General features: G+C 30.6%; 1 protein-coding gene across 2 annotated transcripts; it reads right to left on the minus strand.

Annotated features, from left to right (window-relative positions):
• Positions 1-816: 816 nt before the first annotated feature.
• LOC143227878 (eukaryotic translation initiation factor 5-like) lies at positions 817-13,505 on the minus strand. 2 transcript variants are annotated; one of them, XM_076459229.1, is made up of 7 exons: positions 13,381-13,505; positions 12,910-13,040; positions 5,982-6,096; positions 4,907-5,154; positions 1,975-2,056; positions 1,663-1,835; positions 817-963 (listed from the first exon to the last, which is right to left on the minus strand). In XM_076459229.1, the coding sequence occupies exons 4-7, from the start codon at positions 4,979-4,981 to the stop codon at positions 832-834; spliced, it is 462 nt and encodes a 153-aa protein (XP_076315344.1). In that variant the 5' UTR covers positions 4,982-5,154; positions 5,982-6,096; positions 12,910-13,040; positions 13,381-13,505; the 3' UTR covers positions 817-831. The 2 variants fall into 2 exon arrangements, with proteins under 2 accessions (XP_076315344.1, XP_076315345.1); XM_076459230.1 differs by having other exon boundaries at positions 13,386-13,433.
• Between the last annotated feature and the right edge of the window lie 1,459 nt (positions 13,506-14,964).

Consider the following 14,964-nt stretch of genomic DNA (forward strand, 5'->3'; position numbering starts at 1 on the left):
GGATGTTTAGATCCCAGAGAAGGCAACTAGATAGAACAGAACCTTCCCTGGGAGGTCCCCTCACCACGTACAGGGATCCACACTGAGGGGAAAAAGACAATAGTGAACCAGACATTTAGCACAGTAGAAAAGATTTTAAAAAAAGACAGTTATACCATGTCATAATGATAACATTTAACATACTGCATATCTGAAAATAACAATCCAACAGGTACAGCTGTTATGCAGAAGTTTATATACAAATACTTAAAGGGAAAATTAGTACAACCATGGAAGTTTCATCCATACCAATTCCCAATACCTTTTCACACATGCACCATATAGTAAGTTGTCTATGAAATAATTTAACATTGTATTCAGACATTGTTAACCTGAAGATGAACTAAGAACTCTGCTTTTAGTTTTAATACCCATACCAGTTTTCAGAAACATTTATTTCAAGGTTTGTCACAAATTTAATGTCTGATAAATACCACTGTATTAAAGTTTGTGATGAACTTTAAAATAAACAATGATAACTCTGGTATTTTAACATGAACCTACAAACACGTTTTCTAGTCTAAAATAAAACCTTATTGTTAAAATTTAAAATGTTCATAGAATTTGGAAGACAGGAGACAACATTAACTTGTTGTGCAAAACCGTAGGGGAAATTTCATGCAGAGCAGTAGTTCATAACAAGGTATTACACAGAACTGCCACTAATGTTCTGCAAGGTCCCAGCACTCATCTTTGTATAGCATTATCATGTTGCAAGTTTTTTCATAAATCTTGCATTACAAAGAAAACTCAAGCACTTGTTTTTAATTACAATTTTTCATGCTCAAATATTCAACAGAAATTCACCTGATGTGGTGGATTTTTGAGAATGAATGTTATCAGCTTATGAGCAGAGTCCAATGTTCCACTGTAGCCACAGGCAATACATTTTACCATGATAAGTCCTTTCTTCTGAAGAACACCCTGGAGGAAAAAACAAACACCAATATAAAATCAAATCCAAATCTGTTCTTTCAAATGTTAATGTCATTTAAATACTAATCATACAACCTGTGGCTTTTCAGAAAAAAGGCTTTACCTTATATCAGTATACACAATATTAAATATCCTCTTTCTGCAACATGTGAAATCAACTTCAATTTTCTTAGGAAGAGTTTACTAAAGAAACACTGATGTTGAAAATGAGCCAACAAACTGATGAGAAAATTTGCTTTTCTGTTCATAACCAGTTAATGAAAAGTACATTTAAGTGTATTAGAACTGATTAATATACTGATCAAGTAAAACGACAGTTGCAAGCCATCATATCTACTACAATCTGTAGTCAGGTGGTTATGTATAAAGATATATTCTGACTTTACTGTAAGCTCTACAGTTAGTGATGTGATGAAATCTTTAATGGGATGAAGAAATACTGGGATAAAAGAATTACATCCATCACAGCATACATATCAAATGTGCTTATTATTTCAACATTTGTAGTTAACTTAAGACCTTGGATTACACAGGTCTGTTTTGTTGCGCATATGCCAGTAAAATTTTTAAAACGTTTGTGTACATGTAAATTACAATTTTCAATGATAAAACCTTACCAGTAAACGAACCAAGTAAAATTTTTAAAACACAAAAACTGAACAAATATTAAAATACATGACTTCCTACCAGAGTTGTTTCAGGGTTGTCACAAGATGGACATAACACAAAACGACGGATGAAGCCATCAAGAATGTCTTGCAGTTTTGCTGCCTCATGGGATCCATTAACAATGTAGCGTTCATTCTTTACATCAAACTGAGTCTGAGCACCAAGTTCACATCCAAAATATTTAGTTGGATCTGTGAAGAGAAAAATCATCCATATCCAAATACAGGTAAATACTTAAAAACTGAAGTGCAAAATTTAAACCAAAAACAAATGAATCAATTATATTGATACAAAATAAACTTTGAGACTTATTTTGGAAAGGTAACTTACAAGTCGGAGGTCGATTAAGAGCCTTGGCAATTTCCACCATGTTAACAATTACTGTTTTGATACCATTTCCTTTACCTTCCACCTAACAAGTGTATACAAGAAAGATGTATTAGGAAACATTTCACTTCAAATAATCTCATACACTAAAGGAATTACTTAAATGAAAGAAACTGTTTGTAAACACAGATATAAAGATGAAAAGTTACAAAAACCTTTAAATTTGGAAGCTTACATTAACAGTTGTTCCTCCAAAATACTTATAAAAAAAATTCCTTTATTTTAAATAAGCTTCTCTGGAATAGCACAAATACTGCTGGTTGTATTTGGATTTTAGTAGCTTCTGATTTCTAGGCCTGTTTTTATATACTAACGCTCTCTTAATTCCTACATTAAACAAATCCAAGCTCTAATATTATGAACCTTATTATGGTCAAAAGGTATTTAGCTATGATACAAATTAAACTCGGAAAGAGCTTCAAAACAAAAACATGCATAGCTTTTGCATTACGGAAGTGTAATGTATTTTAAATGTGCTTGTCAATAAACTAAATGATGCATCATGAATACAACAAAAATTAAGAGACTGGAGTAGAGAAGATCTCTCCAGAAAGTTTAACACAACATGAAAGCAAAAAAGGTTTTTTTTTTGTTTTGTTTTTTTATAAAGAAACTACACTCATTTTATGAAATATGAAGAATGGCTCTTGGTTCAGACAATCAATTCTTATATTATCCACTGTAAAAAACGTTACTTTTGTACATTAACCAACATTGATGTTTAACAATAATCAGTTTTTTAACTATTTTAACCCCTAAAATCTTAGCTAAACTATGGATGAAGGTTCGACTTACGAAAATTTCTATCATCAGTAAATAACGAGTGAACATTAGTTCTACCTACTTGTTTATTTTCAGTGAATTTGGATGAAAAATTCTTTAATTTGTACTTAAGTGAATAATTTATCTTTATTAAGTGACCACAAAGAAACAAGAACTTTGAAATTTAGTGGTCTTGAAAAGTAGAGACTGGAGAAACAGGAATGCAAGCAATATATTTCAATTGGTTGTGTGATCAGATTACTTTACAAGGTACATAGCTGCAGCTGATATACAGATGAAAAAATAAGTTTACCGATTAACCTTCTTACAGGTTTGGTTAAATATACTAAGTCTGTAACCACAAGTTTAAGTTTTAATACTAAAAACATATGTTCAGTGCATCTTCCAGACATTTCAAGCATTGAGTCTTGCTAAAAATATCTGTAAATGTGGAAAAGTGAGAACACCGTTTGACAACTTTCAAATAAAGTATTGTTAACGTAATCACTTTTCATTCACAGCAGTTAACAAATTTTTTCAATAAAACTTTTGTTCCATAAAAGGTTGATCAATCCAACAAGATGAAAAATCTAAATTACACTTTCTTCAACTTCTTATTCTAAAAAAGTTAACTTCATCTGTATCTACTAATAATCCAACCATGCAAGTTGCAAAACATTTTGTAAATGTACAACATAAATTGTATCAAATTGTATGAAGTACAGGGTACTTTTGAATCACCTTAAAAAAAGGTAGTTTTTTTTGTATAATATAACAAGCAAAAATTTAAAAATCTAAAATTCCTTTCATAATAAAGAACACAAATGAAAATACTTGGATTTTTTGCTGTCAGATGCCAATGAAATTTAATGCGATTTTAAATACTAATGGTACTGTGACACTGAACAATTAAATAATGCACCAAATAAAAAAAACAAATGCCAATTTTTCTGGCTTTCTAACTATTCAACAAGAGCTATAAAAATTAAGCTGAGCTAAATGCAATTTATGGGAACATTCAACTGGAAATGAAATAGAATTTTGTACAGAAGCAACATAATACATTTTATACAGTAAAATGGTTATACATAATATGGTTTTAAATTACTGGCAATTTGTGAAACAGGTGGACATGGGAAGAAGGGTCTTATTAGATTGCATAGTTATCAAACAAAACAAGATTGAAGGCTATAAAAACTATCCTTTTTTTGACTGATAATATGAGTAAAGTAAAAGAATTATTGGAGTAAAATGTTATACTAGAATAAGTTTTTTTAACATTACCTTATAAACTAAAATTTGCATGGCATTAAATTTTGAGTTAAATTTTCATTCAAGCGTGTTCATATCCTGTGAAAATTAATTTACTTTTTGAAATCTGACTTGAGTGCAATGCTATACATATGCAATCTGGTAGGACAATATAAAGTTAACTAAAAGTAGTTTTAATAACTCATTAAACAAGATGTTCATTGACCTTTACATTAGAAACCTAACTTTTTAAAACCTACAATGGCAATATTACAAAATGAAATAAACACCATGCCAAGAATTTTTCAGAAATGAGTTATTGTCCATTTTGTTTTGCTTTTTTCAGTCCATTGCTATAAATCTAGGCAAATAAATAAAAATGTAGTAATGCATTAGGAAGTTTACAATAAACTACAATTTTGTTTACATAAAAGAAAAGAAAATAGTTCAGATGATTTAGCAGCAGCTGAAATCTAAAAAATAAAATTACAATGGAACACCTAACATGAACTTGTATATTATACCATCAGAGCATGTTTTAAAATTTTTTTATACCTTTTATAAATTTATATATATAAATAAATATGTTCAAACATATTAAGCTGTTTATATAATTTGCAATCTGGAGTAAATAATAAAACTAGTCTTATTTGTACCAAACAAATAATTAAATTATTTGGTACCATATAATTTCTACTTAAATTATTAAGTAATTTAATATATACAAGATCTAATGCTTAACCAAACAGTTTTTAAAGCAATCAACACCTAAACAGGATGAATAAATAATGAACTTAAACTATTTTCAAAGAATGCAGAACAAAACCCATATTAATAAAACACCAATAGTCTGGTAGTTCACCTTTGCAATAATCTTTGGCATTTTATAACGATAAAACTGGTCCGAAAGGCTACGGTTCACATTGACACTTCCCATCTTGGCTGTCTAATCCTTATTTTGATATTATAAAAAGCTTAAGGGGTCTTCCCCACACACTTCCCAAAAGCCTTAATGCTGTTGGCTTGGCAGAAAATAAAACAAAGGAACAGTGTACAGAAGCCAATAGTCACGACCGAAATGGGTTTAGTTTTTGATGATAGCAGAGACACCTATAGAAAAAGCAAAATGGTAGTAAGACCTAAGCACACTCAAAATTACTTTACTATTCATTTAAAGATAACATTTCAAAATAAAACTGGGGTGTTTCAGTTTAATCATGTTTTATTCTATAGCTGCATTATGTACATTTTAATTATATAATTAATATAATACTCACAAAGAAAACAGTGATTTTTAAAACAGCTACCAAGGGAAATCTTAGGATCTCAATGCAAATTTTATTATTAATGGAAAGAAACTAGGGAACATCTTCCAAGTTCAAAATACAAGTGGATATTATCCATATGTTCAACCAATGTATTTAACTGCTAAGTTTAGTTGTTAGAAAATAAATATACCCCATAACTTGTTCCTATTGTAATTTACTAGTCTGATTTCAGCACCATATCAAGCTTTCTTTAAACTTCTGTAGAGTAAAAACTAAATATTTTCTTAAAAATCAAGAATAGATTAAATCTTTTATTTTATTCATTTAACTGTCATAAGTGAAGCAGTCAAAATTTATTGTTCTTTCACTGACATTGTTTCAGCTTGTCAAGAAATTTCATAATTACCATGCAACTTGACTTTAAGAAAAAGTTAAGACAACTTACATTTATCTAAATTCTAAAAATTTACCACTGTAATAATGGTTATTTACACATTATTAAAGCAGGCTTAAAATATTTGCAAATTTGTTGCAACTAGTCTTAATTTTTAGCACCAAATATTAAAACCAATGTATATTTGCTTTTGATGATTGCTTTCATGCGACTAGAGCAACTTAATTCTTAAAGATTAAGAGATACAAAGGAGCAACATATGGAATTTACCTTACCTTGTCACTGAATAATTCTTTCTAGACTCTGTGCAATTCATAAACGATAGTGGTAAATCAGCGTGTCTTTCGACGTACTTCCGGTAATTTGCTGGGTTTCCTCGACCTAAGAGTTCTGATCAAAATTGACATGAAATTAAAAACTTTTGCTATGAAACTAACGTGTATCAAGGTGGAAATAAAATGGGAATGTCATGTTACAGTCAGACAGTTTTACTTTGTCAAATACTTAATTCAATTCATGTAATCATATGAAGATTTTATGTATGCAAGTGATTTTGAAAGCAACATTTTACAAAACAACCTCAATCTCATATTAAACCACATGACACTTTGCAAAAAAGCTAAAAAAATTTAATTATACACAAGGCATACCTACAAACATTAATTCCTGAAGCTTTACTCATTCAAGATTAAAAACCCAATTTTAACAAGAATCTTAGAATTGCATGTCAAGCTTCAACTGCATCATATGAACAATGGTATAATATTCTATTTAATCTTTTTTTTTTATTGCGAGAAATTGAAGTTAACATGGCATTTATGATGTTCAACTTTTCTGCCAACAATTTTGTTTTTAGATGAACTTGGCGACAGGCTCACAATTATACAGTAAACAGACAAATCAAAATTAACACCAAGTGTTGTAGGTTATGAACCTACATTAATTTCTCATACAGAAGGAACTATCTAGTGTTATGGAAAGAATATCTCCAAGCTCTAACAAATGAATTTTGTTAACTAAACATTTTCCTGGAAAGCACTAGTTTAAATATTTTTTGCATACCTTCATTACATTAACTAGGACCAGACATGTTTTATTACTGTAGCACATCTAAGACTGTGGGTCAGCAAAAATGTTCAAAAGTTCCAAGTTTTTGGAATATGACACTTACCACTGGTTAAGAACCCAATTAGTACTTACTTGTATTAACTTGTATTAATAACAAAAGTTTATTTTGTCAGGTTAACAAATAAACAAATTAAGATAGGGCTTGGTATTAGTATTGTAGGTGGCCAAAAAAACATCAATTTTGGTGAGAACAAAGTAAAATTAAGACCCCAAAACAAAGCAATGTAAAGCAATACAAAAATACTTCAAAGTTACATATTGCAAAAATATGATGCACAATAACAAAAGAACCATAACAGGTAACTATATGAATGAGTGGGACCATTTAACTTTATGAACCTGAAGGATTATAAACAAGTTTTTCCTAATGCATATTAAGAAAATGAAATCACACTTGGCAAGTGGGGTACAATTTTATTCAAGCCAGGAGATCATCTTCAGTTAAATTAGCTAAAACACTAATACCCAATTACCTAAAACAAAGTCACTTTCACATATCAAAACTTAATACTTTAGTGTGAACATAAAGTAGCGAGCTATTTAGTTCACATAAGGTTTAACAGTGTTGAGGGGAGGGGCAAGTAATATTTGTACAAAGTATTAACAACTTGGAAAGTGTAATAGGTATAAATAGATTTTAATAATTCAGGACTGACATTAACAAAGTTAGTGGTGAAGTTGTGCATGTTTATTTTATAGATTGAAAGAGAAACTAGAGGCTATTTTAAATGTAACAGTGTAAACTATGGGAAACTCACAGGATCTGAACTTTTACTTACAACCAATAAAGTAACCAATAACAACTTTCTGGAAGTTAAAAATACTATTTGAACTAAAAAAGGCAAATTTAACCAATGAGCAAATATATCTAATAACATTAAAATCTCTAGCCTGTGCAGATTGGGAACTATGGCATGGAAGGAAACAGACACTGACAGAAATGGAAAACTTAAGGTTATAAAGTAGACAACTTCAGCATAGAACAGTTCTATAAAAATAAACAGATAAATAAAATGGAGAAATGAATCATGTTATGCTATCCAGCAAAGGGAGTGGAATACATGAGATAAGGTGATGCAGTACAGGGCACTAGAAGTAATGTAGTCTGTAGAGTGGTAGGATGGGCAAGTATAAGGGACATCCCATAAAATTGTTGGGATAAAATAAATAGGTCAATAGGGCCAAATACGAGGCTTATGTGCAGAGGACAAGCAGACTGCAAGTGGACTGACCAAAATCATTCATGATAAAAGGAAGCCTTTTGGAAGGAGTAGGTTGCATTTAAACAGTTAGCTCAGCTATAAAAACGACAAGTAAACAGTGTGGTGTAGAACCAAAGTAAAGTTAAGTCTACACTTAACAGTACTGTTGTAATAACAGAAGTGTCAAATTTAACTTCAGAGCACAAGACAATGGAGAATTGTTATAATACAAGCTGAAACTTAGTTGAGTGTAGATAATTGATGACAAATTTGAGTTGCATCTTGTAAAAGTTAAAGATGAATTTAATATCAGGGAAATTACATATTTAGATTTCTATTCATGGATTTAAGAATTGAAGACTTAGTTGGAATATGTTATGACATCTGGTAAAGCTCTAATGAAAGTAAGTTCAGTATTTAAAGCCAATATTATGGAGTGGATAGGTAAGTTTAGACATGAAAGTTGGGAAAAAGTTAAGATTTTTAAAATCTTCAGAATGGTTTTCTTCACCCAATTGGTTATGAAACCTATAAGAAAATGCTATTAAAACTTCATTAACTTGTAGTACTGAAGTGGTTAAGAATGTAAAAATTGGGAAACATCTTAGTTTAAACTGCTGTTGCTCAATTATATTTGAGTTTTGCTACATATAGGTAACCAGGATTAATGGGATTTGGGTTATAATTCAAGTTTGGAAAGGTTGAAATTACCATTAACAGTTGTGAACTAGAGAACAATGAATTGTATCAAATATTCAAGATACACACATTTTACACAAATAAAAGTTACTGCCATTAAAGCAGATTGGCTTAGAATGAAAGGATGTTATAAATTTACTGCTATGATGGGAGAGCTGGATGAATATTAACAGTTAAACAGTATATTAAAAAAATCAAAACTTATGGAAAAAAGTTTCCTAGAAGTGTAAAAGTTAATGCTAGGAATTTCTTTTAATACACTAAGGATAAGAAAAATGTTAGGAAGTTACAAGTAGTGTCTTTGGCAGGTGATAAATTCTCAGTTCTGATGACTGATAAGAATAGGATATTGTTATCTTTTCTCCAATATCTTACTACTGGAAAATTCAAGAAGTTAATAGACAGAAAACAAGGCAAGATTAAATAAATGTGCACAAGGTCCAACAGACTGACCCCATATTAGAGAAAGAACACTGACAACAACTGCTAATTTACCATGTACCTACACAAAATGTAAGGTAATTCACAAGTTATAATATGAATTACAATTGTAATATTAGTGGAAATAACCTTAACATGGATCATAATGTTCTGATTGATGAGAGAACTTTTTCCCTAGAAGTAGGGCAAAGGTCAAACTTTCAGAATTGTATTTAAAATTAAACTAGCTCATCCATAACTTAGCACTAAATGTAGTTAATATCAATTAATATACAAGTTTCAATTTCTTAATTTTAAAAGGATACATTGAAAATTTTCTTAAATCCCCTATGTGCAAGAATTGACATTTGTTTGCAACATTTTAGTTCATTTCATTCCTCTACTATTGATAAGGGGTAGTACAGATGGTGAACAGTTCATAAGTGCTACTCCAAGAAACCAACACCTATCATTGTTTCTGTGAAAGAGTACAGAACTGTACTAAAATTAAAAGTTTATACCTTAAAAAAAATTGGATTTTCATTAGACATTCCCAGCAGTATGCACACAATAGTAGAATCTGTAAAATATTTCAGTTTTGAGAGTTTACCAAATCAATTTGACTAAAGATTTTGCATAACCTCTACAACATCTTAATGCCAAAAGCTCATCCTCCATTACTTTACCTGTAATACTAGATGTAGCTGAATTAATAGAGAAACTAAGAAAAACTTCTACATGATTTCATGTCATTCACAATTTACCTTTTTGTACATTTCAATTTTATCCGATTTATATGCTGTTCAATTTATTCAAAAGAAATGCATGAATCACAAGGCAAATATTTGCCCTCATACATCCAAATTTTGCTCTCAAAGTTTAAACTTGATTCCCACCAAGTTAAGCCATGAATTTTGTCAAGTAAAATTTACTTTAAGTAAAAACTTTTAAGGAACAAAAACCAACTACAGTTTAACTGTCTGAGAAAAACCTTTTATAAAAATTTATAATACCACAACTACAAAATTCCCAACTGTACAATTAGACATTTTGGTACCAATTTAAAAATGACTACTCAAAAGCTTGAACTTTCAAGTACTTTGTTATTTGCAAGTATATCAAATTAGATGAATGTTTGAAAGAAGCCTTGAGAGGTACAGGGCTTCAGACAAGAGTTTTGTTTATATAAATTCTTGTTAACAGTTGAATTAAAAAATTCAACCAAGTTCTGGATTGGAGTTATACTAACAAAGAGTAGAAAATAAGTATTGATATTACATTGCAAGTAAAAATTTTTTTTAAGTTAGAGAACTAAAAATACAATGACTTAATCTACATTAACACATTTTAAAAGAAATTGCCAAAATATCATGAAAGAACTTAAGTTTTCAGTTAAAATGGCACAAACAACATCCACGTTGAAGAACAAACATCTTATGCTTACAGGTAAAAGTCAAGCCAAGCCTATTAAGTTCTATAGGAAATTGTGTGCATTTCAAGTAATAAAAAGAAATCCATTAAAACAAATACTCCTTCAAAATAACTAATTTTGTAAATAAAAATGGCAAAAATATTTTAGGAAGAACAGCTCTGCCTTCAACATCCTCTTGCACTTTCAATCCCATACGAGGAGATAAGCAACAGTTTGATAACTGGAGTACATGAAGTATACAATTAATTACCAAGATGTAATTAAAGCTTTGATCCAGTGATTTAAACTTTCACACTCCATTTGTAATATTATGCTTTGACATGTTTTGCATTTGTGAAAGTAAAATGGGTGGATCCTTCAGCCAGTTACCTCCATTTACTTGCTGGTCAGTGAGCACATTATATATAACAGTAATACAGGGTTTGTTTATTATACCCTACACTACAGATATATTTTGTGGTCAAAGTGAATAAGTAGAAATACATTAAGATACTAAAAAAACAAACAGCAACGAATTGAAGTTCTAAAGTGTTATGCAAACTGTACAACAGTCAAAAGTTGTTTCCTCCTTCACAAAATCAATTTTGTACTCCAGTTTAACTGACTCCAAGGAGCTGATGGTAGAAGTTAACATATGAGGATAAATACATTTGTAATACTTATTTTTGCATACAACAGTTAAATAAATTTGACAAAGTCTGCCATATTCTATACAGAATTTCTCAACATTCCTTGTATCAATATGCAGGTCAGTACAATGGATGGATCCCACCTACATTTGTTGAAAGTGACAACTTTTTTAACAACAATTTTTTTATTTCTGCAACCAATGAAGAGTGAAAAGTAAGCAAAACCAGATAAGTTCATATGATGTCTATATTAAAATATTGTCAAGAAGGTTTCAAAGCATATATACATAAAGGTGCACATCTTGACAAATGAACCATACACGTTTCAGAAATGTTCTTTCAAAATATGTTCTAAAATAAAATCATTACGCTCATAAACCTGTCAATTTGTTACACTGACATAATACTTTCTTGCACAAGTAACAATGTATTTCTGCACTACATCCAATTCATTTCTTTTTCCCTTCACAACTGCAGAAAAAAGTTAAAATACTGTTAAGTTTATTCAATTAAATTAATACAAACTGACAGATAACACTGAAATTGAATCTGTTCTAAAGAGAGACTTAATAAATCTCTGCATATTACTGTTTTAGGTAGCTACTCTGCAATTTTGATTGTTAAATAACCCTTTAAATGTGTTGTGAAATAAGGCCCACAGTATATCCCCTTTACATCTATGTTGTGATAGACAACCTTTTGCTATATCTTTGCAGAGGCATTTATCTAAGCTATACATATGATGTATTCCAGCATAACCAGTTTTAATCAGTTACACATTAAGCAAATCACATTACAAAGGTCACATCACTCACTACCACAAACCTCCAAGCAGAATAACTTGCTTTAAAAAAAAAAGAAAAAGTTAAATCGTAAGGCCTTTCTGACATTCACATATTTAATTTTACAGCTGGATATTGTCCTTCACCCACAGAAAACCTTGAAATTAAAGATAACCGATGTACAAGAAATAAGCAAGTATTGCATGAGAAGCCCCAAGATTTTTTCCAAATATATTTGGCATACAGGATACTTGTAGAGTGGATGCTTTTTTGCAAGTACATTACAAAACTAAATTAGAAAACTTAAAGCAGTAGACCTAAATATCAGTAATTATGTAATATTAATATAAATGCACGAGCTATGTAACCTAAAGCACTAAATCTTAAATTGTAAAATTATTTTTGAACACTTAACAGATTGATTATGATAATCAAAAATATAGTAGCTTTCACTCTTGTGTAGCAAAAGCTACATTATCAAAACACTTTAAAATATTTGCATAATGAAGCAGTTATCACACTAACTTCAAACTAATTCACCACCTGTAGAAACAAAGGTTATTTTTTTTAGTTTTCAGATTAGGCCTAGGCTCATCTTCATTTCAAGAAAGAAAATTATTACTTAAAACAAAATGTACATAACTACAATATTAAAAACAGTGTTTCAGTCTTATAGAAAGTGACACGTAAATGTTTTTAAAAAGTATCTTGCAATCTTTTCAATCTGGATACAATACACCAGTAGTTGATAAAGTAGCAGCAGTAAAGGGTTAAAGTACAACGAACATTCTAGAAACATTTTATCCATTTTAATAAATACGCTTAATTGCATAAAATATTTATTACTTTAAAATATTCTTATTTTAACTCAATTACAACAAGACTGTCTTATTGTATTTCAACAAACTTACCTATCCAAAAAGATATAGACGTCATATAAAACCTTTTGATCAATGTCGATACAAAAAATGGGCAACGTTCCAAAAAATTCGAAAGGCGAACACGCCGTAAGAACTAGTTATAATTTTTGCTGGATTGAAACCTAAAATAAAAAATAAGTTGCAATTACTTAATATAAACCCCAAAGATACAACATAGGAAAACTCAACTTATACAGAGCTTCCGATAAAGTTTAGTGTAAGTATTGCATTAAAACCACTAAGGTAAGGAAGACACCAGTAATACTGGAAGTATCGAAACGTATGGTAGACTTTAAACTACTGCTTTGCTTTTAGGTTTAGCTTAGATAAACTAGTTCCAAATATTATGAATCCCATGTATCAATAAAATGTTTAATGTTATTTACTCAGACTTATAATCATCCAATATTAAAAAGTTTACAAATAAAATATCCACTGAACCGTATTATAACACCAACACACCTTACCAACACCACATCTGCAAAAAACGAGGCAACTCACTATTTAACTGCGCATCTGCAATCTAATAAAATAGATCCCGGATATAACAAGAAACAACTATAGAGGGCTATAAAACCTGAATGTTTTTCATTCCGCTTGAAAACTTGTGAAAAGTTTCCTATAGATAAACGATAAGAAATTAAATTTAGTTAAAATAGTGAAGCAATAATTAAGTGGAATCTATATAACGGAACAGAAAAAATGAAATATTGAAATATGTTAAATACAATATATATATATATATATATAACAAACAAAAATTGCTTTAACATACCGATAAGAAATGGAAGTATGAGAAGTGAGTATTTCCTGGGAAAAGAAATAATTAAGGCACGAAATCCAACTGTACAACTCACAGTTTTAATAGACTTACAATACATTTGACTAAGTTGCCTCATTGTTGCAATATTGCACATTTTTTATGTCTTTATTCTTTTTTAAGACAATAAGAATACGGATTAAACAAGGTGTAATAAATTATGGATATCAATTTAAGCGTTTTAACAATCAGATAAACCTATATACTTGTTGAAAACGAGAAACTCACATTTGGAGAGTACAAATTCTGAAAGAACGTGACTGGATAATTTAAGAACTTTATTATAAATGTATGCTCAGTGGTTCACAAAGTTCGGCCCGCGATGTCCAACGGGAAAGTCAAACATACAGAGTTCGCGCCTGCGCGAAGATTAAGCGCTATAGAAAAATATGCATTAGATTAGATACTGAATGGTTCCATATTTGTGTCGAGCAATAAAGAAAATTTAATAAGCAAATCTCGTTAACACATAGGCATTTAATCATTGGCACAATGACGTAATATTTCCGTAATTACAAAATCTCACGCTTTCCAATTGTTCTTCGAGATTTACTTACGAGACCTATTTTGATATTATTTCGTAACAAAAATGGCAGCTAATCGTAAAATAAAAGTTGACGACGAAAACCGGCAGTTTCATGATGATTGGACTGCGCAATACTGTTTTGTTTAACAACAGAAGAACGTGATTTGTCTGCTGTGTCATTCGACAGTAGCAGTGGCGAAGGTATCCAATATTAAGCGTCAATATGAGTCGAAGCATAAAGATTTCCACAACGTTGTCGATGATGAACGAACAGCTCGAACTGAATCTCTGCGGCGATCGCTGAATCACCAGCAGAACGTTTACTCAAAGCAGTCTGCAGATTTAGGTGCAGCACATGAAGTCAGTTACGATATTTCGTTGATGACAGCGAAATCTGGCTGACCGTTCACTGATGGTGATTTTGTCAAGCAATGTATGATTACTGCATTGGAAAAGTTGCGTCCGGAAGCAGTTCGCAAGCTACAGATGGTAGCTTTAAAACGTATGACAGTTCAACGAAGAATTTTACACCTCTCAGCAGACGTGACAAGGCAGCTTACAAATAAAGCAACCAACTTTGTCTACTTCTCTTTGGTAGCAGACGAGTCGACTGACATTAGTTCAACAGCACAGCTACTAGTTTTTGTTCGTGGTGTGTCGTCATCGTTTGATATCACAGAGGAATTAATCGGCATGGGTT

This window comes from Tachypleus tridentatus, chromosome 10 (genome assembly GCF_004210375.1).
Source record: "Tachypleus tridentatus isolate NWPU-2018 chromosome 10, ASM421037v1, whole genome shotgun sequence".
Classification (NCBI taxonomy): domain Eukaryota; kingdom Metazoa; phylum Arthropoda; class Merostomata; order Xiphosura; family Limulidae; genus Tachypleus; species Tachypleus tridentatus.

Coding starts and splice junctions, on each gene's coding strand:
- LOC143227878 (XM_076459229.1), bottom strand. CDS start 4,981: ATGGGAAGTGTCAATGTGAACCGTAGCCTTTCGGACCAGTTTTATCGT. Junction 2,057..4,906: donor TGCCAAAGATTATTGCAAAG/GTGAACTACCAG, acceptor TACACTTGTTAG/GTGGAAGGTAAAGGAAATGG. Junction 1,836..1,974: donor TCTTAATCGACCTCCGACTT/GTAAGTTACCTT, acceptor TTCTCTTCACAG/ATCCAACTAAATATTTTGGA.